General features: G+C 53.2%; 2 protein-coding genes across 6 annotated transcripts; one reads left to right on the top strand and one right to left on the bottom strand.

Moving 5' to 3' along the window:
* The first annotated feature begins 116 nt into the window (after nt 1–116).
* On the top strand, nt 117–12,755 carry VARS2 (valyl-tRNA synthetase 2, mitochondrial). Of its 5 annotated transcripts, none has more exons than XM_024738596.1 (30): nt 117–237; nt 711–938; nt 1,071–1,152; nt 1,269–1,369; nt 1,661–1,782; nt 2,146–2,212; nt 2,305–2,402; nt 2,939–3,020; nt 3,183–3,302; nt 3,760–3,871; nt 4,583–4,671; nt 5,382–5,472; nt 5,612–5,739; nt 5,857–5,960; nt 6,148–6,229; nt 6,547–6,623; nt 6,704–6,779; nt 7,069–7,174; nt 7,392–7,462; nt 7,591–7,716; nt 7,940–8,044; nt 8,202–8,270; nt 8,395–8,473; nt 8,594–8,721; nt 8,850–9,002; nt 9,796–10,002; nt 10,703–10,814; nt 10,960–11,135; nt 11,330–11,458; nt 11,567–11,917. In XM_024738596.1, the coding sequence occupies exons 2-30, from the start codon at nt 738–740 to the stop codon at nt 11,660–11,662; spliced, it is 3,189 nt and encodes a 1,062-aa protein (XP_024594364.1). In that variant the 5' UTR covers nt 117–237; nt 711–737; the 3' UTR covers nt 11,663–11,917. The 5 variants fall into 5 exon arrangements, with proteins under 5 accessions (XP_024594364.1, XP_024594365.1, XP_024594367.1 ...); XM_024738597.1 differs by having other exon boundaries at nt 137–237; nt 692–938; XM_024738599.1 differs by lacking the exons at nt 117–237; nt 7,591–7,716 and having other exon boundaries at nt 251–938; nt 11,567–12,755.
* A 2,977-nt stretch (nt 12,756–15,732) lies between these two features.
* SFTA2 (surfactant associated 2) lies at nt 15,733–17,069 on the bottom strand. Its single transcript, XM_024738669.1, has 3 exons — nt 16,733–17,069; nt 16,396–16,484; nt 15,733–16,258 (listed from the first exon to the last, which is right to left on the bottom strand). The coding sequence occupies exons 1-3, from the start codon at nt 16,791–16,793 to the stop codon at nt 16,172–16,174; spliced, it is 237 nt and encodes a 78-aa protein (XP_024594437.1). The 5' UTR covers nt 16,794–17,069; the 3' UTR covers nt 15,733–16,171.
* Between the last annotated feature and the right edge of the window lie 6,881 nt (nt 17,070–23,950).

Below are 23,950 nucleotides of genomic sequence, written 5' to 3'. Positions count from 1 at the left end.
CCCATCTCCGCGGAGAACGCCCTCCTCTCCGTGTCGACAGCCATTGGACCTGGAGGGGAAGGAGGTGGGGCCGAGGCCAGTTACCGCGCATGCGCCCGGGCGGGGACCCGCCTCCCAGCGCCGCGGTGACCGCGAGTCAAGTTCCGGGGTCCCGTTAGCTGGTGCTCGAGCGCCTGCTGTCGCCGCCCTAATCGCCCGCAGCCGCGGGGCGCCCTGGGATAGCGGCGGGCTCACCGGGTGAGCGCGTGGCGGGCCGGCCTTCGGGGAGTGGGAGGTGCTGTAGGGTCAGGACCCACACGGCGGGACGGGCGGGAAGGCCTGGCACGCGCTGGCTGGGGGCAGTGCGGACGGCCTCTGCGGCAGGCGGACAAGTAATAACGCTGGCGGGACTCCTTGCTGGCTCTCGGGAGAGCAAATGTCCATCATCTGCCAGGATCCCTGAGTCCTTTCTCCTCCTCTGTGTCCGCGGTCACCCCCACGTCGCAGATGAGTAGGTTGAGGGCCTGAGAGTCCTACCCTGTCTTGGAAGAGCCCTGTCGACACCATGCAATCTAGTCTTCACAGAGGAGGGGTTGTGACGGATGGGATAGATACTTAAAATAACAGACCAGTGCTTGGAGGGAGGCAGAGACTAAGGAGGAGGATGTGATTTTGGGAGGTGTGACCCTCCCTCACCCCCCTAACTTCCTAGTGTGTTCTCTCTGGAACAGACCTTGGCCCCTTTCCAAGTACTCCAGATGCCTCATTTGTCTTTGGCCTCTTTTCGACCACCACTCTGGGGGTTGAGGCCCTCAAGGGGACTCCCCAGGTCCCATCCCATTTCCACCCAGTCAGAGCCCAATGGATCAGCCATCTCCCAGAGGAACCGTGAAGCCAAACAGAAGCGCCTGCGACAGAAGCAGGCGGCGCTGGAGGCTGGAATCGCTCAGAAGAGCAAGGTTAGGGGTCAGACAGCTGGTCCGTGGTTCTCTGAGAAATCTTGGGAGGGAGCTGGAGGAGAGACTGGCTGGATCCAGATACCTGAGGTATATTCGAATTGCATCCTGCTTTCTGGTTCCTCCTCTCCGCAGTCACCTGCCGAATCCAGTAAGGCCTGGACCCCTAAGGAGATAGTGTTGTATGAAATCCCCACGGAACATGGTGAAAAGAAAGGTAACTAGGACACTTGAAGGCCTTTTCCCTCACATTCTGGTTGCCCATTTGGTCTGCTGAAATGCAACCTGGAAACAAAACTCAGGAGTTAGCGGAGCTCTCCTCTTCCTCCATAGATGTCTCCCGGCCCCTGCCTCCTGCATACAGTCCCCAATATGTTGAGGCTGCCTGGTACCCTTGGTGGGTGCGAGAGGGCTTCTTCAAACCAGAATATCAGGTTAGTACCTGGTAGGGAGGGGTGCTAAATGGTCCTCAGGGCAGAATGGCCCATGAGGTTGGTGGGCATGAGTCTGGAGCTCGTAACCAGCCACATTGCAGAGGCTGCCAAAAGCAGGGAGAGCTTGCCTTCTCCCTCTGGTGCCTCCAAGGTGTCCACAGGTTTTCCCCTTCCCTGTTATTTGCCCGACTGTTTTTCCTGCAGTTCTTTCTGCCTTGGAGACACCAGAGTGTGCTATTTCCCCAGGGAACATGCAGCCCTGTCTTGCCCTTTGACTTTCCCTTCCTCTAGGCCAGGTTGCCCCAGGCCACACGGGAGACCTTTTCCATGTGTATCCCACCTCCCAATGTCACGGGCTCCCTGCATATTGGGCATGCGCTGACTGTAGCCATACAGGACGCCCTCGTGCGCTGGTGAGACGGGAATGGGGCTGCTTGAGTTCTTGGAGGGGAAGGAGAAAGTGGGAAGGAGTGAGGATAAACAAACATGTAAGACCAGGGATTCCTGTGAGGGTTTTTCTTTTCTTTTTAAAAATATTTTATTTATTTGGTTGCTCCGGGTCTTAGTTGTGGCAGGTGGGCTCCTTAGTTGCGGCTCGCGGGCTCCTTAGTTGCACTTGCCAGCTCCTTAGTTGCGGCACGTGAACTTTTAATTGTGGCATGCATGTGGGATCTAGTTCCCTGACCAGGGATCGAACCCCGGCCCCCTGCATTGGGAGCGCAGAGTCTTAACCACTGTGCCACCAGGGAAGTCCCATGACGGTATTTCTTTTGCAGGCACCGGATGCGTGGGGATCAGGTGCTGTGGGTCCCTGGATCAGATCATGCAGGGATTGCTACTCAAGTATGTCTTTCGCCACTTTTCCTTTTCTTGGGTGAGAGAGTTCTTCCCCCAAAGCAACGTGATTCTCTGTTTGCCCTCTCATCTTGTTGTAGGCTGTGGTGGAGAAACAGCTGTGGAAGGAGCGAGGAGTGAGGAGACACGAGCTGAGCCGGGAAGACTTCCTTAGGGAGGTGTGGAAGTGGAAGGAGGAGTGAGTATGGTGGGCAGGACTGGAGGGGCCGAGACAGCAGGTTTGGGTCCTTGCTTCCCAGCCCCTCTCTCCTAACATGTAGTCCAGGCTTTTTCCATTCATTCCTAACTTCCTGTGGTGACTTAAGCTCTGAAGCCCCTTAGCATTTGGTGGGGTCTCCAAGCTTTGTGTATATGTGTGTGTGTGTGTGTATTGTATACGTTAAAATGTAGATACTTGTGTATATGTACGTATATATATGTGTGTATATATGTATGTTTTTCCCTCTATTTATCCCATTTTCCCTTGCTTAGATTTCATCATCTCTCCTCAGCCATTCCAACTTTCCATCCCCCTGAAATTACCCTCTTCCTTCCAGGTCTGTTAACATGTGCCATCTTCTCTGTAAAGCTTCTTTGGGTTTCTCACAAATCGGCTGCCCCTTCCCCTGTTACTGTAGAACTTTATGCTTCTTTCAGTGTCGTGGAAGGCCCCATACTGGGTTTGTCTGTGTCCATTAGCTTCTAGAGGCTAAACCAATGTCATACTCACTCCAGGAAAGGTGGAGAGATATGTGAGCAGCTCCGAGTGCTGGGGGCCTCCCTGGACTGGGACCGAGAGTGTTTTACCATGGATGCCGTGAGTGTTCCGTGCCGTGGTCCCTGTGGGTGTCGGGGAGGTGTTTAGAGCTCTATGCAGGGAGGCGGGTTGCTGTGTGTGGTGGGGTAGCAGTGTGGGATGCCTGGGTCCCTGAGTGGGCTGAGAAGAGGCAGTTGGATGTGGACACTCAGATCATTCTAGGGCTCCTCAGTGGCTGTGACAGAAGCTTTCGTGCGGCTCTACAAGGCTGGGTTGTTGTACCGGAGCCGGCAGCTTGTCAACTGGTCGTGTGCGTTACGCTCTGCCATCTCAGATATTGAGGTGAGGCAGAGAAGGAGAGGCGGGTTTGTGAGAGCTCTGAGGCAGGGGGAGAGCTTGGACTTTGGAGCCAGACTTCCTGGATTCTCATCTGAGTCTGGCCACCTCCCAGCTGTGTGGCTCCTGGCAGGCTGTTAGCTTCTGTCAGCCTCAGTTTCCTCAGTCTGTAAATTAGGGGTGATGGAAATGCTTGTGTCATGGGGGTGTTGTGAGAATTCAGTGAGAACTCCTGGAAGGTGCTCGGCACAACACCTGTGCGTGGTTTAAGTGCTTGGTGAATATTTTCTGTAACTGTGGCTGCACAAGGATTAGGTGAGGGAAGGGAGGTGGCTCCTGAATCCTCCGAGTGGCTTTTAGATGGGTTGCAGGGAGGCGGGGCCGTGGATGAATGGAGGTGGGAAGCCGGGTGCAAGCCTTGCAGAAAGGCTGCTCTCTGACCCTGCTTTTTCCATGCCTCCAGGTGGAGAGCCGGCCCCTCCCTGGCTGCACGGAGCTTCAGTTGCCTGACTCCCCCACCCCTGTGTCTTTTGGCCTCCTCTTTTCCGTGGCCTTCCCCGTGGATGGAGAGCCTGGTGAGGGTAGTCCTCGGAAAGGTCACGCACTTGCCTCTGCTTCCCGTTTTCTCAAGCCCATGTCAGGCTGATGGAGGGAACCCACCAGCCTGTCTCGCACATGACATAAGGAACCTTGGTAGTGTTGCGTCCTCATGGGCACTCACCCTGGGTATCCTGGGCCATGTAAGAAAAGTGCACGTGGTCACTGCCCTGTGGGAGCTTAGCATAATTCTGCAGGAGGCTGCTACCCCCAGAAGAGACAAAAGATCAGTTCTGAAGTGTGGTTTGAACAATAACTGTTCCCAAGAGTTTGGAGAAGGGGAAGATAGATGAGCTGGAATAGTCAGAGGAGGTTTCTTGTAGGAGGGGCTGCTGCTTGCCCCAAAGAATGCACAGTATTTATGATCAGGGCACCGAGAACTCCCAGTGTCCTCTGTGTACCCAGCAAGGATTCTAGTTGTATTTATTAACATTCTGTCCTTGTCTCGCAAGCAAGTTATTGAGGAATTCCGCAGCACCTGACACCCCCTCAGGCCTCTGGTCATTAGCTTGGGGGAAACCTCAGGCTCCCGTAGACACTGGTCCTAGTTTTCTCTAGTTACTCCTGGGGGCCTGCTCAACTTTGACCATCCCTGTCCCCTCCCTTTGCCAGTTCTCCTGGCTTTAGCTTTGTCAGGAGTGTGGGGTGAGGGCGAGGACCAACTTGAAGTGCTTGAATTTTGTCTTCAGATGCAGAGGTTGTGGTAGGAACCACGAGGCCAGAGACGTTGCCTGGAGACGTGGCTGTGGCCGTCCATCCCGATGACTCCCGATACACAGTAATACACAGCGCGCGCTCTGCCACGTGGCCTTCCCACCCCCATCCTCTTCCCTTCCTTTTATTTTTTTTTTGCTGTACGCGGGCCTCTCACTGTTGTGGCCTCTCCCGTTGTGGAGCACGGGCTCCGGATGCGCAGGCTCAGCGGCCATGGCTCACGGGTGCAGCCGCTCCGCGGCATGTGGGATCTTCCTGGACCGGGGCACGAAGCCGTGTCCCCTGCATCGGCAGGCAGACTCTCAACCACTGCACCACCAGGGAAGCCCTTCCCTTCCTTTTAGAATGGCAGCTCCTCCTCTCCACTTTCTCTTCCATTTCCTAAAATTTCCCTTATCTCAGTTCTCCAGTGGCTCTGAGTCTATTCCCTTCTCTTCCTAATGTTACACTTCAGCTCAGGGGCTGACAAACTATGGCCCGTGGGCCAGATCCACCTGCTGCCTGTTTTTGTACGAGCCACCCTCGTTCCCTGTGTATTGTCTGCACCTACATCATGTATTATCTAACTCGGCCATGGTGGTGGAGTGGAGTTGTTGTACAGAGACTAAATTTGCCTCTTGGCCTGTAAAGCTTAAAATATTTATACTCTGGCCCCTTAAGAAAAAGTTTACGGAGCCCTGCTCTGGGGCTCGTATTCCCAGGGTTCTCATGCCCACCCCAGACCCTTCCATCCCACACACGTGCCTGTCCTTGATCCCTCTCCCTTCCTTTCAGCATCTACATGGACGACAACTTCGTCATCCCTTGACGGGGCAGCTTCTCCCCCTTATCACAGACTGTGCTGTTCAGCCACACCTGGGCACAGGTGAGTGGGGGCAGGGGAGAGAGAGGAAGTCAGGGCTCCTGGGGGACAGGAGGGAGGGATAGGGTAGCGTGGGCGATGACGATACATCTGGAAAAGCCAAGGTCAGGGTTCAGTGCTTACATCAGTTCTGCTCCCCTAGGGGCAGTGAAGGTGACTCCCGCTCACAGCCCTGCCGATGCTGAGCTGGGGGCCCGACACGGCTTGAGCCCCCTGAGTGTCATTGCGGAGGATGGAACCATGACCTCCCTCTGCGGGGACTGGCTGCAGGTAGTACCAGCTCAGTGATACCCCGTTCTTTGGGGGCACCCTCTGCCCCATTTCCCCTCTCCCACTTTCTTGTTTTCCTAGCAGCCTTTAAGCTTTCCTGTTGCTGCTTTTCCCCAGGGTCTTCACCGATTTGTGGCCCGGGAAAAGATTCTGTCAGCACTGAGGGAACGGGGCCTGTTCCGGGGATTCCAGGACCACCCTATGGTGCTGCCCATTTGCAGGTAACCCCATTTTCACTCCTTTCCGTAGGGACCACCCCCAGATGGGAATGGATGAAGCTTAAGAGTGACCACAGGGTGAGCTGTGCACCCCTTATGCTAGAATACGAGCTCTGTGTCAGTGTTGTTTGCTGCTGTATCCTCAGCGCTTGAGGGCCTGGCACGTAGTTGAGTCCTGTGTCCCTTTCAGCCGTTCCGGGGATGTGGTAGAATACCTACCGAAGAGCCAGTGGTTTGTCTGCTGCCGGGAAATGGGGGACAGAGCTGCCAAGGTGAGGCTGCAGTGTGAGGAGGGCCTGGGGCCTGGGCTGGGGGACTCCCTGAGCAGTGGAATGAAGAAACAGGGAGGCTGGGGGCCCTTCTGCCCCACAGACCTCTCTAGCTGTGCTGTTGAGAGGAGAGCTGTGGGGATGGAGGCCTGGTGCCCAGAAGGGGCTGGCTTGCATCCTCACTTAAGCCCAGAATCTTCTCAGGAGGCTTGGGAGGTTCTTCCTGAGTTTTAGAACCACTTCAGAGACCACTTGTCCCATTCTTGGGGGGTTGAGGGGTGCAGGTAGGGAAGCACCGTCTAAAGGTCCTTTCCCTCCAGGCTGTGGAGTCAGGGGCCCTGGAGCTCAGTCCTTCCTTCCACCAGAAGAACTGGCAGCACTGGTTTTCCCACACTGGGTAAGGAGAAGGGGGGCTCTCAGGAGATGGGGAGGGGGCCCACTGGTTATGCTAGGAAATCACTCGTGTCCTCCCGGCAGGGACTGGTGTGTCTCCCGGCAGCTGTGGTGGGGTCATCAGATTCCAGCCTACCTGGTTGTAGAGGAGCACACACAGGTTGGTAGGAAGAAGTGGAGGGGAGGGCTGGGTGTGGCTGAAAGAGCCTTAGCACAGGAGTCCAAGGACTTCCAGTGCCCGTCCCAGCTCTCTGCCTTTGCTGTGCTTTCTGGTCTTGGTCATGTAAACATCTGTTGTGTGATCAGAGCTCCTGAGCTGGCGATTCTTCATCTCACCACCAGAGGGTGCCGGCCATTCTCAGACCACCTGAGAACATGAAAACTCAGTGGTGTTTCACACCCGTCAGGTGCTGGTCTTCCTCACTCTTCCCTACCCCTTACTTCTGCAGGGCGACGCGAAGGACTGTTGGGTGGTCGGGCGGACAGAGGCTGAGGCCAGAGAAGTAGCTGCAGAATTGACAGGGAGACCAGGGGCGGAGCTGACCCTGGAGAGGGGTGGGTACCGGAGCTGGGGAGGGCAGGGGAGGGCGTCTGGGTACTGAGGGAACAGGTACTGAGGTAGAGAAGGTAGGGTCGGGAAAGCTGGGAATGGGGCAGAGGGCTCGACCCCTGGTCTCTGTGGGTGGGGCTTGGGCTGGAAAGGTGGGTAGCAGTGGGCTGAGGTTCTGAAGCTGAGGTTCCAATTGTTCCCATTCCCCATTCTGTTTCCCAGACCCCGATGTCCTGGATACCTGGTTCTCCTCGGCTCTTTTCCCCTTTTCTGCCCTGGGCTGGCCCCAAGAGGTGAGGTGGGTTGAGAGGAAGAGAGTGAAGGTGGGGATGAGGAAGTGGGCCCCAGGGCCCCCAGAGAGTCTCGAGAAGAGCTGGAGGCCCTGGGCTTAGGCCTCTCACTGCTTATCTTTTTCTCCTAGACCCCAGACCTGGCTCGTTTCTACCCCCTGTCACTTTTGGAAACGGGTGGTGACCTCTTGCTGTTCTGGGTGGGCCGCATGGTCATGTTGGGGACCCAGCTCACAGGGCAGCTCCCCTTCAGCAAGGTAACGGCCCGGCCCTTTGGTGCCCTGCCCCTCTCTGTGACTCCCCAGTCTTCCCCAAGCCTTGTTGTCCATTCTAACCCCTAATGTGGGGTTTTCTGTGTTCCCAGTTCCTTCGTCCTGATTCACTTCCCAGCCTAGCCCCTAAAGCCTGGAGGACAGCCAGGGGATCCTCCAGGGGAAAGTTCTCCAGGCCCCCCTCTGCTGACCCCCTCCATGCCCCCAGGTGTTGCTGCACTCCATGGTTCGGGACAGGCAGGGCCGGAAGATGAGCAAGTCGCTGGGGAATGTGCTGGACCCACGGGACATCATCAATGGGGTGGAGCTGCAGGTCAGGATGAAGGGCCCGAAGAGGGATGGGGTTTTCAGGAGAGAGGAAGGCAGGGGAGGGGCCGGCAGGGTAGGCTGGAGCTGGGAGGGTCAGTAGGCGGGACCCTTGTAGGGGCAGGGTCTTCCACTGAGGCCAGTGAATTACTCACCCACCCCAGGTGCTGCAGGAGAAGCTGAGGGATGGGAACTTGGACCCCACAGAGCTGGTGATCGCGGCCTCAGCACAGGTGAATCGCCAGTGTCTGACCCATCCCAGCCTCTAGCTCGTGGTCACCGGTTTCCTCTGCAACCCAGCTTCTGGCCCTGCAGCCTCATAGGCAGCTGCCACCCCTCTTCTCTTTCTGGTTGCAGAGAAAGGACTTCCCTCGTGGGATCCCCGAGTGTGGGACAGATGCCCTGAGATTCGCCCTGTGCTCCCACGGGGCCCTGGGTAAGCCCGGGTGAGGGCAGCCGGCGGCAGCCCCTGTACAGTGGGGCAGGGCGGGGCAGGGCCGAGGACTCCCCGTGCAGCCACGACCAGTGCATGCTCCCTCCTGTCTCTCCCTCCCAGGGGGCGACTTGCACCTGTCTGTCTCTGAGGTCCTGAGCTTCAGACATTTCTGCAATAAGATCTGGAATGCCCTGCGCTTTATCCTGAATGCTCTTGGGGAGAAATTCATACCCCAGCCTGCAGAGGAGGTGAGAAAGAAGGGGTGCTTGGGAACTGGGTAGTCCGACATCTGAGGCTTGGTGGAGGCGTCTAGAAGGAGAATAGGCAGCGGAGTGGGAGTCAAGCTGTCCCACCCTGAAGCCCCTTCTGCCCGCAGCTGTCCCCCGCCTCCCCCATGGATGCCTGGATCCTCAGCTGCCTGGCCCGCACTGCCCGGGACTGCGAGCGGGGCTTCCTCACCTGCGAGCTCGCGCTCGTCACCCACGCCCTGCACCACTTCTGGCTTCACAACCTCTGTGACGTCTACTTGGTGAGTGAGGCGAGGGCACTCCCCCTGCAGACCTGCTTCCTGTGCCCTGGCGGAGGGCTCTGAACTGGGTTCCTAATTCTTCCCCCCAGACAGGAAGACAGATGAGATGGGGAAATCCTAATTCCCCTCTTCCCTGGGACTGGCCCGGGTGCTGTTCCCTGCCTGTCACCAGAAGAGAGAGGAGGAGGAGGGGAGATTTCTAGAAAACCAAGTCTGACAAAGCAGGATTGGGAGGCAGATGGAGATTTTTTTTAGTCCCTGTGATTGCTGAATTTGGACCCCGGGCAGGCTGGGAGCTGGGAGCAGACAGGCAGGAAGAGTAGGGGTCTTTAGACCAAGGGCTTCTCTCAGAGGGAGGGCTTGTTAACCACGGAGTGTCAGTCCCACCCCCAGAGCAGCTCAGCCAGCAGGTTGGGGGATGGCTGGCAAGAATGTTCATTTCTTGTCCCAGGTGATGCTGACACTGATGGCCCAGGACCACTCCCCTAGATTTCTGTTTCTCAACTTTTTAAAAAATTTCTGTCTCTTTTTGATGAAAAAAAACTCAGTGCTTTTCATCCTAAACGACACAAACCTCCCTAACAATTTTATTCCCCACCCATCCCTGAGAGTCGCTGCCCTAGATTTCCCGTTGTCACACGCTCCACACTGTGTCCAGGGACAGTTGATGGTCTCAGAGATGCTGGGTGCTCCTGCCCGTGTTTACCCGCAGCATCCCCACTGATAGGGCGGGGAGCATGTGGAGCAAGGACATGGCCGTGGACGGCCCCTGACCCCTTGGCCTCCTCCCTAGGAGGCTGTGAAGCCAGTGCTGTTGCACTTGCCCCGCCCCCCGGGGCCTCTTCAGGTCCTGTTCTCCTGCGCTGACATCGGTCTCCGCCTCCTCGCCCCGCTGATGCCCTTCCTGGCTGAAGAGCTCTGGCAGAGGCTGCCCCCTAGGCCTGGTGGCGCCCCTGCCCCCAGCATCTGTGTTGCCCCCTACCCCAGTGCCCTCAGCTTGGTGAGTCACGTCCATAGAGTCTTGGAGTGGGACTTCTGGTCAAGGCTTGGGGAGCAGTCTTCTAGAAGGGCTTGCTGCTGTGGGGTCGTTGATAGTGGTGGTCTGTATTTTGCCGTGGAGTCTTTGGGAGGATGGATTGTTCCTGTAGGGCTGGGATAACTCCAGGGTGTTGGGGGCAGTATTAGCAAGTGGTTAGAGTAGGATGTTGTCACCAGACTGACACTAGCCGTGTGACCGTGTATCGGTTCGTAATAGTACATGTCATGGTTGTGGTGAAATTAGTTGTTAGTGATAGGATATCCCAAAAATCTTAGTGCAGTGTTAAGCTTTAATAACTTGAGAAGGATAAAATGCTACAAACTCACCCAAAAAGTAATTCTAAAGTTTAACTCAATTTCTTTTTTACTTACTTGGTTTTGTGAGTTTTGAATAATACCTTTTAAAGTCTGATTTTTGGTTGTTTGTCATCTCCAGTCAGAGCGACTAAACAGACATTAACCAGCAATCATCTAAGACCTTCTTAGATGACACCCCGGTTTTTGCCATGTTCCGTTCCTTGAGGTGGTGAATTACGTGTGTGGTGGAGAGAGCAGATCGTTGCTCTAAGGAGATAGAGGTGGGCGGGTGGAGATTAGAGCCAGGAGAGTTGAGACCGAGTCCCCCAGGTACCTGCTTACCCACTCTGGGTGCCCATCTCCAGGAGCACTGGCACCAGCCCGAGCTGGAGCGGCACTTCTCCCAGGTACAGGAGGCTGTGCAGGCGCTGAGGGCTCTCCGCGCCACGTACCAGCTCACCAAGGCCCGGCCCCGAGGTGAGGCGGGCCCTGGGCTCCTGAGTCTCTGCAGACAGGAGGGGCTGGTGGGGAAGAGGGGGAGCCTGGAGGACAGAGCCCAGAGTTGGGAGGTGCAGGATGAGGAGCTGCTCTCTTGACCCTGACAGTTTCCTTTCCTCCCCAGTGCTGCTGCAGAGCTCAGAGCCAGGAGAGCAGGGCCTCTTTGAGGCCTTCCTGGAGCCCTTGGGCACCCTGGGCCACTGTGGGGCCGTGGGTCTTCTACCCCCAGCTGCAGCAGCTCCCTCGGGCTGGGCCCAGGCCTCTCTCAGTGACACCGTTCAGGTCTACATGGAGCTGCAGGTGACCAGAGGAGGCTAGAGGAGGGAGGGGTGGGGTTGAAAAGGATGTTGGGAGGAAGGTAAGGGGTGGGTTTCATAAATGGTTCTATAAAAGTGAGGCGGGGGTGGGGGGAAGTGAGGAGGGATCTTGGAATGGGGGGAAGGGCATGCTGGGTGGACTGTAGATGTCTGAGCCTTCTCTCTGTTCTTCCACAGGGCCTGGTGGACCCCCAGACCCACCTACCTCGGCTAGCTGCCCGGAGACACAAGTTGCAGAAGCAGCTTGATGGCCTCATAGCCCGGACCCCATCAGAGGGAGAGGCGGAGACTCAGAGGCAGCAGAGGGTGAGTCTGGGGCAGGCCGCCCAGGATGCCTGACTCCCTAAGGGAATATGGGCTGGGCGGAGGGGGGAGGCTATACCTCGATCCTCACCTACTTCTCTCCTTGCCCAGCTTTCTTCCCTCCAGTTGGAACTGTCAAAACTGGACAAGGCGGCCTCTCACCTCCGGCACTTGATGGATGTGTCTCCCAGCCCTGGGGAGCTTTGAGCTCTAACCATCCCTGCTAGCTTTCCTCCCTCCCAGACCCACCTTTGAGGACAGATTCGGCAGCTGTTGTGGTGCCGTGGAGCCTCAGAGACCATGTGGTCCAGTTCCCTCCTTCGTCAATGAGGAAACAGACTGGTTTGGTCAGAGTGACTGGGTGTCCTCGAGACGCTCACGTTTTTGCCCCAGCCTCCGTCCTATGCAGTCCCACCTGGAAGTTTAGGAATGAGGAAATTCAGATAAACTAAAAAACCCAAACATGTCTGCTTGTGGTCCTTTTGTCCCTCTTTCCCCCAGCGGTGACTTTCTGCCTCTTGGTTGTTCCCTGACACTTTGGTCTGGGAGAGAGGCGGGTGGCCTCTTAGTGCTGGGTTCTGGGCCACAGTGGGAGTGTGGGTGCTGGGCGGGGCTCCCTCATTGGAGGAAGGAGGAGCTCTCGGTAGGGCCTGGGAACAGTGACCTGGCTTCCACCTACTTCCTGCACTTACTGACAATGGCCCGACTTCTGCAGGCCCTTCCTCTTCTGCTTCTCACCAGAAGGAAGCTTCCCTGCTTCTTGGCCTTATCACCAAGGGTTCTGAGAGGATCCGGGACTTCCTGCAGGCCTCGGGGGAGCTGTAGGTTGTGCTGGGAATTGAGTTCCCCCTGCTTCTGTGTACCTGAAACCAGAGTGCCAGGGACACACCGCCCCGCCCCAGGCGGGGATATACACATGCGCAGATGCCCACCTAGCCACCTCCACCTCCAACACCTTGTCTCACTGGTGGAATTCAGGGGCCTGGCCCTTCCACACCCAAGTGACATTCTGTCCAGCAGCTCTGAGAAATACTGTATGTGCGGGCCTATACTGGGCTGGGCCCTCTGTGGTGCCATTGAATCCTCCCAAGAACCTCACGAGGTGGGTATTTGCTCCATTTTAGAGTTGAAGAAATGCGCTCAGGGAATAAAAGTAACTAGTCCAAAGTGTCAACTGGGATTCAACCCAGTAAGTTAGGTGCAAGTTTTCTAACTGCTGTAACCAAGCTTTAAAGATAATGGTGGCTAATCTATAAAAATACTGAATCACTGTGTTGTACTCCTGAAACTAATATTGTAAATCAACTATACTTCAACTCAAAAATAAAAAAAGTTATTTTAGAAAAAACAACAACGAAGATGATGGCTCAGACGAGATGGGTGTTTCTTTTGCTGGGCAGAAGCAGTGCAGGACTCTGAGATAGAGGGTCCCATACCCCTTTTGATCTTACTTCCCTGACATTTTGATACACTTCCCAACTCTGGGTCTAAGATCTTCTCCCACCACTATATCCACATCCCACCCAGAGGGAAAGGAAAAGGAGGGAGTGAGCACCTTCCTTTTTCCCTTCCCCCAGTTCAACAAGTATTTCTTGAGCACCTATTATATGCTGGGCCGTATTCTGGGCCATTGGATTCATCAATGAATGAAACAAATATCTCTGCCACTGTAGTTCTTTCATTCTAGCAGGGAGAGTCAGAAATAACACATGTAAATAAATAAACTAGTGTGTCTGAACGTCATAAATGCCAGGGGGGAAAAGGGTGAAATAAGGTAGGGGGCTCTGGTGCATATGTGTGTTGGGGGGAGGCAGGTTGTAATATGAAATGGGTCAGGGCAGAACTCATTATAAAGGTGAGGTTTAAGTAGAGACTTGCAGGAGTAAAGACTTGAGGTTTAAGTAAAGACATCCAAGTGGATGTCTGGGAGAAGAGTGTTCCAGGTAGAGGGAAGAGCTAGAGCAAAACAGTAAGATGGGAGTACAGCTGGAGAGCTCAAAGAGTAGCAAGGAGGTGGTAGGGGGCGGTGGGGAGAGTGAGAGGTGAACTCAGGAAAGTAAGGGATGTGGTGGGCATCAGGGAAGGCTCAAGGCAATCATCTAGACCTGTGCTGTCCAAAATGGTAGCCACTTGACTATCTCAATTAAATAAAACTAAACATTCAGTTTTTCAGCCACACTAGCCACGTTTCAAGTATTTGATAGCCACGTGTGGCTAGTGGCTACCATATGGGTCAGTGCAGGTTATAAAATAAAACATTTCCATCATCATGAGAAGTTCTATTGTAAAGTGCTGGTCTAGGACCTTGTAGGCCTTTGTAAAGACTTTGTTTTCTTCCCTCTGGGAAAAGGGAAAGGAAAAGAAGTGACTTTCCTGTCAAAGATATTACCAGGAAGTTGTATACATACTTCCTTTCTACTTACAACCCATTGGACAGAACCCGATCACAAGGCCGTTCCTAGCTGCAAGGGAGGCTGGGAAATGTAACATAGCAATGTGCTCAGCTAATATTTACATGACTATCCAAAAGGAGGGGAAAGACTATTAGGGGAAAGTTAGCAGCCTCTGCCACCCCTAGGTCTAGTGAACCCCAAAGCATTCTTTTTACTGCCCCGCTCTGCCTTGAATCTGGGAAGAGAATTCTTTGAGAAAAGAATCTGGAAATCACAGCCCTGTGATCCCAGGCCCTGAGATTCGAGAACCAGGTTAAGAAGCAGTTAGCTTGGGAGTTTAGGACTGACATGTACACACTGCTATATTTAAAATAGATAACCAACAAGGACGTACTGTATAGCACAGGAAACTCTGCTCAATATTCTCTGATAACCTAAATGGGAAAAGAATAGATACATGTATATGTATGGCTGAATCACTTTGCTTTACACCTGAAACTAATACAACATTGTTAATCAACTATACTCCAATATAAAATAAAAATTAAAAAAAATTAAAAGAAGCAGTTAGCTGTCTGCTCCTCCAGCCTTTTGGAGATCCAGACATTCAATCCCTTGACTTGTTTGGGGCCTATTCACTTGACCCATGGGTGTCACCTGCCCACCAGTGCAGGCTAGGGGCCAGTCATGAAATATTGGGGCCCTTTGGAGCCCCCAGCTACCTCTCCTCCAGGCCAATAGTCTCAGGACAATTGTCAAGGAAACTAAAGGAATTTTGTTTTACTATGCTTTCTCATTTTCAAGGATACTCCATATGGAACTGTTGTCTTCCCCTCCCTCCGAAGGAGTCAGTCTCTAGTTTCATATGGTGGTGATGGTGTGCGGGGGAGGGGGAGCAGGGTTAGTAGGACAGGTATTGTGGACAACAGGAGGCAATCAAACCAATGACCTCCACATGGTCAAGTCGGGGCTGCATGCTTGCATTTTGAGACAGCCGGTAAGAAGTCAAGATCATCTTGAGTGTGGAGTCAGATGTGTACCTGCCTCAAGAAAAGCAGGAGATGGGAATTTCCTGGCGGCCCAGTGATTGGGAGTCTGTACTTCTACTGCAGGGAGCATGGGTTCAATCCCTGGTCGGGGAACTGGGATCCGGCAAGTTGGGCAGCCAAAAAAAAAAAAAGGCAGGAGAATGAGGACCCCTGGGGGACTAGGATTTATGTGCTGGGACCAGGTTTCCACCCTAATAACGATCCTTACCTCCCAGGTCCACTATCTGACAGGTACCATGGCAAGTGCCCTAGGTAACTTATCCATGTAATCCTCAGCCCAGTCCTAGGAAGCAGGTACTATCATTATCCTCTTCCGGCAGGTAAAGAAATGGAGGCTCTAAGAGAACAAGAAACTCACCTAGGATTTAAGAGTGGGCCTGTGGGACTACACGTTCCCATAGTTACCAGCACAAGAGCACCCATCCTCTTCTCCCCACCACTCTGCCAGGCTGGCCATCCTCCCACAAGCTCAACCCCTCATCTCTCACCTGAACGGCCCCCCACGCCACCTCCTACCCAGACTGACCTGTGTGGATCCCTTGGTCAGGCGGCCCATATCCTGGGGATGTTCTGCTCACATCCCTGTCTGAGGTTCCTGAGCCCCCAGTCCCAAAGCTTAAGCAGGGGGAGATGAAATTAAAACCTTGCTTAAGCCAAGGCATTTGTCTGGTGTCAGATCTCTCCACTGCTAATGGACCTCTGAGTGACTTATACTCGCTAAGCCTCAATTTCCTCATCTGTAAAATCGGATAATGAAACCCATTATGCTACATGCAAGATTGTTGCAAGCATTGAAATGGGAAAGCCTCACGCCTGGAACAAAGCAGGACTTCAATAAATGTTCCTTTTCTTTATTCCCAGGTGTTCTGAAGAACTCAGCTTGGAGGGTGTGTGTATGTGCACATGTGTATGTGTGTGTGGTATGTGTGTGTGTGTGTGTGTCCAAGCAGTTAATTCCCCAGATTCCTTCTGGCCTTTGGCACTGGTGTTAGGAGAGAGTGTTAGGTGTTAGGAGAGGTGTTACTGGTGTTAGGAGAGAGAGCACCCACCCTGGGAACCCTCTGCTTAACAAGGGCGAGGCAGAGACTTGAGCGTCCAATTCCATTTCGCTGCTGGCCCTTCTGCTCATGAACCCACAAAGTCAGGTCGCTGAGCTCAGCGTATTTACTGCCACTCAGCAGGGTGAGGGCCTGCTGGAAGACGGGGTCAGGCATTGCGCCTGCACCCCGGGGACGGGATGCCCCAGCCAAGAAGGGCACAGGCTTCGACCGCACTCAGACTTTGCAGGTGACGTGGCGTGGGGATCCTGCATGATGCAGGGTGACATTGGTCCCTGATGGGAGGTGGAGGAGGGAGCAGAGCTGAGGGAGAGAAAGGGATAGAGGGCGAGGTGTGAGATGGTCTCACTCACACCCCGGAGACAGCCAGAGGCCCAAGCTGACTCACAAATGCACTCCAAGTTCACACAGCCCCATCCTTTTCCCTCCCCAAGGACTACCTTCTCGAGCAGTCCCAGGAAGCTGGAATCATAGGAGGAATTTGACAGAAAGGAGTCCTTCATCTTCAGTTGCAAAGTCATTTCTGACCCTAGGGATCCAAAAGCACAGCTTAGGGCCCAGCCACCAGGGCTGGATTCCCTCAGAGATGCGGGCAACCCCTCCTGCCCCACGCCCACCCAAGTTCCTCTTCCCTGACAAGGCCCTTCCAGACCCTCTCGCTGCAGGAGTTCAGCCCTGAACACTCAGGAGCTCAGGACTAGGGTGCCTCCATCTCTCTCATTCCCTTTCTCGGACCCTTGTCTTGGGCACCCAGGTGTCTAGCCTTCCAGACCTTACCTGTTCCCTGTGAGCTGGCGAGGAGGGTCAGGAGGATGAAGAGGGACAGCCCAGCCCCCATCGCGGCTCTATCGCTTCTTGCTTCTCAGATGGACAGAAGAGATGTCTGAAGGCCTGCTGGTCTCTCCTTAACTGGCCTGCCTTCCTACTCCCCACTCAATCCTTAGCACAGGTGTGTGTGGGGAGATGGGAGGGGGAAGCTGGGTAACTGGACTTTCCAGTTCTCTCAGTTTGGCTCTGAGGACCCAGAAGAGGGCCATTCACTGGGCTGCTGGGGAAATAAAGGGTGGTCCCCTTTCCTCGATCCTGCGCCCCACTTCTCCCCCATGTCTCGAGGCTTGAGGGGGTGGATCCCTGGTCACACAGAGAGGGAAGCTGAGGGTGTCCCTCTGTGCAGGTGTCTGGGCCCCACCCAAGCCTGGGCCTCTCATTGCTCTTTAGGGGTTAATTATTAACTGCAATTCATTTCTATCATCCATGCCACCGAAGGGCTCGGGAATGTGGGCCCAAAAGGGAGGGGTGGATTAGGACAAGTTCTTCCCAAACCCAGGTGTTCTGTTACTGCAGCCACAGTGGCCTTCTAGGTGAGAAATCTGGGTAAGGGGAAACTTTCGTCTTTGAATATTTTGTTTTAGTTGCTCTAAAATATCCTAGCTACTCAGGCAGGGACACGAATTTCATCAGGTATCTGCCCCACCCCCTGCCTTGTGCACTCACGGCAAAAGGGACTCCCTCATCCTCCCAGCCAACACCCTTTCATAAGGCACTCAGAATGGCAAACACAAGGACAGATTTGTAGAGGGAATTTGGAGCCCATCTACTTTACCCTCTTTCTTTAAAAACTGGGAAACAAAGGCTCAAAGAGGGTAAATGACTTACTAAGGTCACACAGTCAGTAGCAGAGAGATTAGAACCCATCCGTCATTCTGCCAGACACAGGGGTAAGCTCAACAGACCGACAAACTTGTCACGTAAACCCTCTAGAATGCACAAAGGCACATGCCCTTTGTCTTCTTAGCTGCCTCCCTTTTCATCTTCTCCCTCTTCCCCCCAAAACCAATGGGCCCCTGTACAGAGTGATGGAGGCAGAGAGGACCCAGGGCAGAGTCAGGGAGAAAAGTCAAAAGCAGGACCATTCATGCAGCTCAATATCAAAAAAACCAAACAACCCAATCCAAAAATGGGCAGAAGACCTAGACAGACATTTCTCCAAAGAAGATATACAGATTGCCAACAAACACAAGAAAGAATGTTCAACATCATTAATCATTAGAGAAATGCAAATCAAAACTACAATGAGATATCTCACACCAGTCAGAATGGCCATCATCAAAAAATCTAGAAACAATAAATGCTGGAGAGGGTGTGGAGAAAAGGGAACCCTCTTGCACTGTTGGTGGGAATGTAAATTGATACAGCCACTATGGAGAATGGTATGGAGGTTCCATAAAAAACTGAACATAGAATTACCATATAACCCAGCAATCCCACTACTGGGCATATACCCAGAGAAAACCATAGTTCAAAAAGACACATGCACCCCAATGCTCATTGCAGCACCATTTACAATAGCCAGGGCATGGAAGCAACCTAAATGCCCATCGACAGATGAATGGATAAAGAAGATGTAGCACATATGTACAATGGAATATTAGTCAGCCATAAAAAGAAACGAAATTGAGTTATTTGTAGTGAGGTGGATGGACCTAGAGTGTGTCATACACAGTGAAGTAAGTCAGAAAGAGAAAAACAAATACTGTATGCTAACACATATATACGGAATCTAAAAAAAAAAAACGGTCATGAAGAACCTAGGGGCAGGACGGGAATAAAGACACAGACCTACTAGAGAATGGACTTGAGGATACGGGGAGGGCGAAGGGTAAGTTGTGACAAAGTGAGAGAGTGGCATGAACATATATACACTACCAAATGTAAAACCGATAGGTAGTGGGAAGCAGCCACATAGCACAGGGAGATCAGCTCGGTGCTTTGTGACCACCTAGAGGGGTGGGATAGGGAGGGTGGGAGGGAGGGAGACGCAAGAGGGAAGAGATATGGGAATATATGTATACGTATAACCGATTCACTTTGTTATAAAGCAGAAACTAACACACCATTGTAAAGCACTTATACTCCAATAAAAATGTTACCAAAAAAAAAAAAAAGCAGGACCAGGGAAATGGAGAGATGGAAGGAGACACTGTTTATCCCATAAAAGTAAACAAAGTGTGATCCCAGGGCTCCCAGACTTCTACTGGAGAGCAGGAAGCCCAGAGTGGGAAGAATTAATAGACAAAAAGATCATCAGACATAGGAGGTAAGAGCAAGGGTGAGAAGGTGGGAACATAGAGAGATGCCTTGGGGCATCTGAGTCCTCTTAAGAGGAGAGTGGGAACATGCCCATGTCTTTCTCAGCTGGCCCTCTTCTTTCCATGTAATCACAGCTGAGGCTTCTGTGTGCTAGACACCTTAGAAACATTATTTCCTTTCATGCTTATTATGGCCCTTTGAAGTCCCAGTTTTAGGGGTGAAGAAACGAAGACTTCGATATGTCATGTGACTTGCCCAAGCCTGCACAGCTTAGAAGTGGTGGATTCCAGGGCGGTGGATTTCGAGCTGGCTTCTGAACTTGCTCATTGCACTGTCTCTGAACTTGATGATTGTCTTACCAGGTGTCTCTCTTCTCCAGTCACCCCTTCTCAGCCAAACAAATGGAAAGCTCTATGGGCTGCAGCCATTGGGAATGAAGGATGACTCAGGTGTTCACCCTCCTGCCCTGCCTTGGGCTCTCCTAAGAGTCAGATGCAGACCCCAGATAGTGACGTTCTCCACCCACACCCAGCTCCCAAATCCTGCTTCCACAAGGGACCCGTATATCCTCACCCCCAATGGTTATACTTCTAGGAGCAAGAGGACCTTGGGAAATAGGACACCTGGGTCTCTTCCCTTTGAAGAGGGCCTCGGCTGGGGACTGACTTGGGCCTGGGGGTTAGATCCCTAATCTGGAAAGAGCCTGAGAGCCTGGTAGGGGAGTCCTCAGGATCTTACTCACTCTCCCCCTCACCCAGGGCTTCCTGGGATCAGGCTGGGACAGGTTAGTCCCCTAGGGACAGCTTGGTGGCCTCTCCCTGGGGATGGAGATCCTGGTGTTGATGGAGGCCCTGGCACACCTGGCTCTCCCGAAACTTGTAATAAGGTCTCAAAGCCTTTAAAGAGGCGGGGAGACAGTCCTGGAAACGCACCTCAGCGGGCATCATGGACGCTGCACTGGTGCTACTCTTGGGCCTGCAGGCCTTGGCTGGCTACGGTGAGCACCCAGGCTCTGACGTGAGGCACTGGGATCAAGATGTGGACTCTGGACCCAGGGAGATGGCCAACTCTTCTAACTCCATCTTATCGTCTTTCTTCTTCTTCCAACAGCTCAGCTGATCCCATTGGGGACCTCTAACTCTGGAGGCATCTCCATCACCTCTGGGGATGTCTCTGCTGGTCTCCCAACTGCCTCTGGGGATAACTCTGCAGGTCTCCCTACCATCTCTGTGAGTTTCTCAGTTTCTTCAACATCTGGGGCTTTGTCCAGCAGTCCTCAGACTTTAGATCTGACCATTTTGGGGAGCACGACAGGAGTGGTATCAGCTTTGCCAGGTGATACTTCTGTTGCTCAGTCCATCTCTGAAGAACTCTTTGGCTTGGTCCATGGCGTTGGGTGGGGGCTTCCTGTGTTCAGCCCTGAGTAAGTTGTTAGTTCCCCGGAACCTCACTGAAGCAGTATCCTGGCCTTGGTGGCTATAAAAAGGCTCCTCTTCTGCTTTGCAACTCATCAACTTTTTCTCTTAGTGCCTTTTGTATCCTGCCTAAGACATTTTTTTGCCTACTTCAAGGTCATGAAGATATTCTACTACATGTTCTTCCAGAAACTTTATTATTTTTGCTTTCAAATTTAAACCTATTATGCATCTCAGATTAATTTCTGTGTATGGAGTGAGGTAGGGGTCAAGATTCCTTTTCTCCCCTTACAGATAACCAGTTGCCCCAGAACAATTCATTTCAAAGACCCTCCCTCTCTCCCCACCATTGAAATGTGTGAGTCCCTTTATCAAAAGTCAAGTGACCATGTATGTGTGGGTCTATTTCCGGACTCTCTCCTGTTCTGTCTGTTCTTACTCCAGTGCCACAGTCCTTAATGTCTGCAGTTTTGCAGCAAGACTTGAGGTCTGCTAGTGTAAGTCTTCCACTTTTGTTTTTCTTTAAGACTGTCTTAGCTATTCTCAGTCCTTTCATTTTCATTGAATCAGTTTGTCAATTTCTACCAAAAACTTGCTAGGATTTCAATTGAGGGGGCACTGGATGGAATTTCTGCTTCTGTTCTCACTCACATCTCCTCTAGCTGTTTTCCCCTCTGCCTTTCTGGGATCTTTCTCGGCCACAACAGCCCCTGGAACTGCTTCACCTGTGCCTGGGACTTCCACACCAAGCGGAGCTGTCTCAGGAAGTTCCACTGCCACCACAGCTGGGGCGGCCACCAGCTCAGCGTTCCGACCTGAGCTCAGCGTCCCGACCTGTAAGGTGCTCTTGTTTGCATTGGGTCATTGACCTGCAGGCAGCTCGGCTCCTGGAGAGGAGTGTAGGGACAGGCATTAGGACCTGCTTGTAACTGTGTTTTGAGTATGTCTGAGGATGTCTCCAATACTTAAAAGGGTTTCGGTTCCCCCTCAAGCCTCTGGTTCGACCAGCAGCCAGATGTCTGGTTACCTGATTGCTTCCTCAAAAGGTTTTCAACTTTACTCCTCGTGGCCCAATCTGTCTTTCCAGGGCAACAAGCATCCCCTCCACAGATTCTGTCCTCTCTCCTCCCTCTGTCTCCCTCCTCCCCTCCCCTTCAATCCTAGTCTCCCCATCAGGCAGTCTGAGGGCAGGAAATGAGTGGAGGGAAAACACATAACCGACTCTGGCTCCCCTTAGAGATCAGAGTTAGTGTGGGCCGGTGGGAGGACAGCGGGGCTCAGAAGAAGGAGAGAGACCCACCCAGGGACCCTCACAGTGCAGAGACATCACAGATGGAGAGAGACGCGGACAATAGAGCCTGCGATATGGAGGAAGGTTCAGAAAGACGGAGAGACGTGGATGTCAGTGAGGACTTTAGAGACTGACAGACACGTCCACAGGTGTTGGGAAGAGCTGACTGGGGCTTGGAGTGAAGCCCTTTAAAACCCCCTCCACTGAGATTCTGTTCCCGAGATGACAAGACAGAACTCCACAGAGAAACGTGGTCTTAGAGTTACATAGATGTCAGAGTCACAGAAGGAAGAATGGAAAGTCACAGAGGGCAGTGGGGGTCAGGGGGTTGAGGTCTCCTTGTGTTCTTCAGGCCCATAGCCACAGGAGAAGGACTCTGTCCCTGACTGGGCCATTGTGTTGATCACTCTCACTTTGGTGGCAGCAACTGTCAGCCTACTGTACGGTATCAAAAAGGTGAGTGGGGGGCTTCCCTGGTGGCGCAGTGGTTGAGAGTCCGCCTGCCGATGCAGGGGACACAGGTTCGTGCCCTGGTCCGGGAAGATCCCACATGCTGCAGAGCGGCTGGGCCCGTGAGCCATGGCCACTGAGCCTGCGCATCTGGAGCCTGTGCTCCGCAACGGGAGAGGCCACAACAGTGAGAGGCCCGCGTACTGCAAAAAAAAAAAAAGGTGAGTGGGGACTTCCCTGGCAGTCCAGTGGTTAAGACTTCGCCTTCCAATGCAGGGGGTGCAGGTTCAATCCCTGGCAGGGGAGCTAAGATCCCACATGCCTCACAGCCAAAAAACCAAAACACAAAACAGAAGCAATATTGTAAACAATTCAATAAAGACTTTAAAAATGGTCCACATCAAAAAAATCTTAAAAAACAAAAAAAGGTGAGTGAAGCTATGGTCCAAATGTGTGGGTCCCTGAGGCCAGTGGAGCTGGGACCTGGTGCCCCAGAACTCTGAGAAGAACAGGGGCTTCAGGGTAAAAGATGACAGCTTGCCACACTTAGGGAGGGATGAGGGGAAAAGGGAACCGCAGTCTGGGTGGCTGAGAGGAAACACTGACCGGGCAGGAATGGGGGTTGGGGCCACTGAAAGAGAGGCTTGGGAGCGCTGCGGGCTGACCAGCCCATGGAGGTGCTAAATTCAGCTCTAGGCAGTGAAGGATCAACTCTGTGAAGTTAGTTTATAACCTGGGTTTTGCATCCTGGCTTTGTCATTATAGCTGTGTGACCTTGTGCAAGTTACTTAACCTTTCTGTGCTCCATATTCCTCATTAATAATAATAACTAATAATGTATAATAATAATAACTAACACTTAAATAACACTTATTATGTGCCAGGTACTGTACATATTTTAGTTCACAGCAGCCCCGTGATATAAGCAGTATTACTGTCCCTTATTCTACTGAGGCCTGGGTCCCTGGGGGAAAGCGTGGGGTAGCAGACTAGTGGAAACAGGAGTTGTCAGTCAGCCCTGCGTCTAGATGAAGCCGCAGGGGAGGGGGTCTGCCTCTGCCTCGGTCTCCCCATCCTTCAGGACGCATTGCCTGGGAGGAAGGCTGCCCAGTTCTGAGCAGTTAGGCGCCTGACTCCATGGAGCTTAATTAATCTCCCATTAATTGCATTAACGAGCAGTTGGCCGCTCCTCTTCCCTCCCATTCCAGCCCTGCCTAGGGCTTAGGGACCAGTCATGCCAAGTACTGAGACGGATTCACATATTGGCCCTCTAGTCCTCCCATGAGCCCCACTGCCCCAGGGCCCTGGCCCCCTGCCCTCTGGGTCCAGCCCTCTCCACTCCCTCTGCCTGTTCCACGTCCCCCTAGAGGCAGCAGCCAGCCCTGGCTTCCACTCCATTCGGCCGAGTCAACACTATTGATTGTCTCCTGTGTGCCAGGCCCTGTCCCAGGTGCTGGGGATGCAGCAGACCTCACCTGCAGGGTGCTGACTTTCCAGTAGCGGAGACCCACAGTGAACAAATTAAGTGGGCGATAGGGGCAGTGACTGAGACACCTGGACCCATGGCTTTCTCTCTCCTTAGAGTCCCAGGTAGCCTGTCCTCCCCTTACTCCAGCCTCAGCCACTGTCTCTTGGGAACGCAGTGTATGAATTTTGACAGTCTCTGAGCTAATGTTTGCTTCAGGCATGGAATCAGGACAAAGGGGAGAGAGAGACTCCAGGGAGCTCCTAGAAATGAGAGGTCTGCTT

Source organism: Neophocaena asiaeorientalis, unplaced genomic scaffold (assembly GCF_003031525.2).
Source record: "Neophocaena asiaeorientalis asiaeorientalis breed wild unplaced genomic scaffold, Neophocaena_asiaeorientalis_V1.1 scaffold282, whole genome shotgun sequence".
In the NCBI taxonomy this organism is placed as follows: domain Eukaryota; kingdom Metazoa; phylum Chordata; class Mammalia; order Artiodactyla; family Phocoenidae; genus Neophocaena; species Neophocaena asiaeorientalis.
This window is presented reverse-complemented; position numbering and strand designations above follow the sequence as displayed.

Coding starts and splice junctions, on each gene's coding strand:
- VARS2 (XM_024738596.1), top strand. CDS start 738: ATGCCTCATTTGTCTTTGGCCTCTTTTCGACCACCACTCTGGGGGTTG. Junction 6,624..6,703: donor CACTGGTTTTCCCACACTGG/GTAAGGAGAAGG, acceptor TCCTCCCGGCAG/GGACTGGTGTGTCTCCCGGC. Junction 10,815..10,959: donor CACCAAGGCCCGGCCCCGAG/GTGAGGCGGGCC, acceptor TTTCCTCCCCAG/TGCTGCTGCAGAGCTCAGAG.
- SFTA2 (XM_024738669.1), bottom strand. CDS start 16,793: ATGGGGGCTGGGCTGTCCCTCTTCATCCTCCTGACCCTCCTCGCCAGC. Junction 16,485..16,732: donor CGCCAGCTCACAGGGAACAG/GTAAGGTCTGGA, acceptor TTGGATCCCTAG/GGTCAGAAATGACTTTGCAA. Junction 16,259..16,395: donor TCCTGGGACTGCTCGAGAAG/GTAGTCCTTGGG, acceptor TCTCTCCCTCAG/CTCTGCTCCCTCCTCCACCT.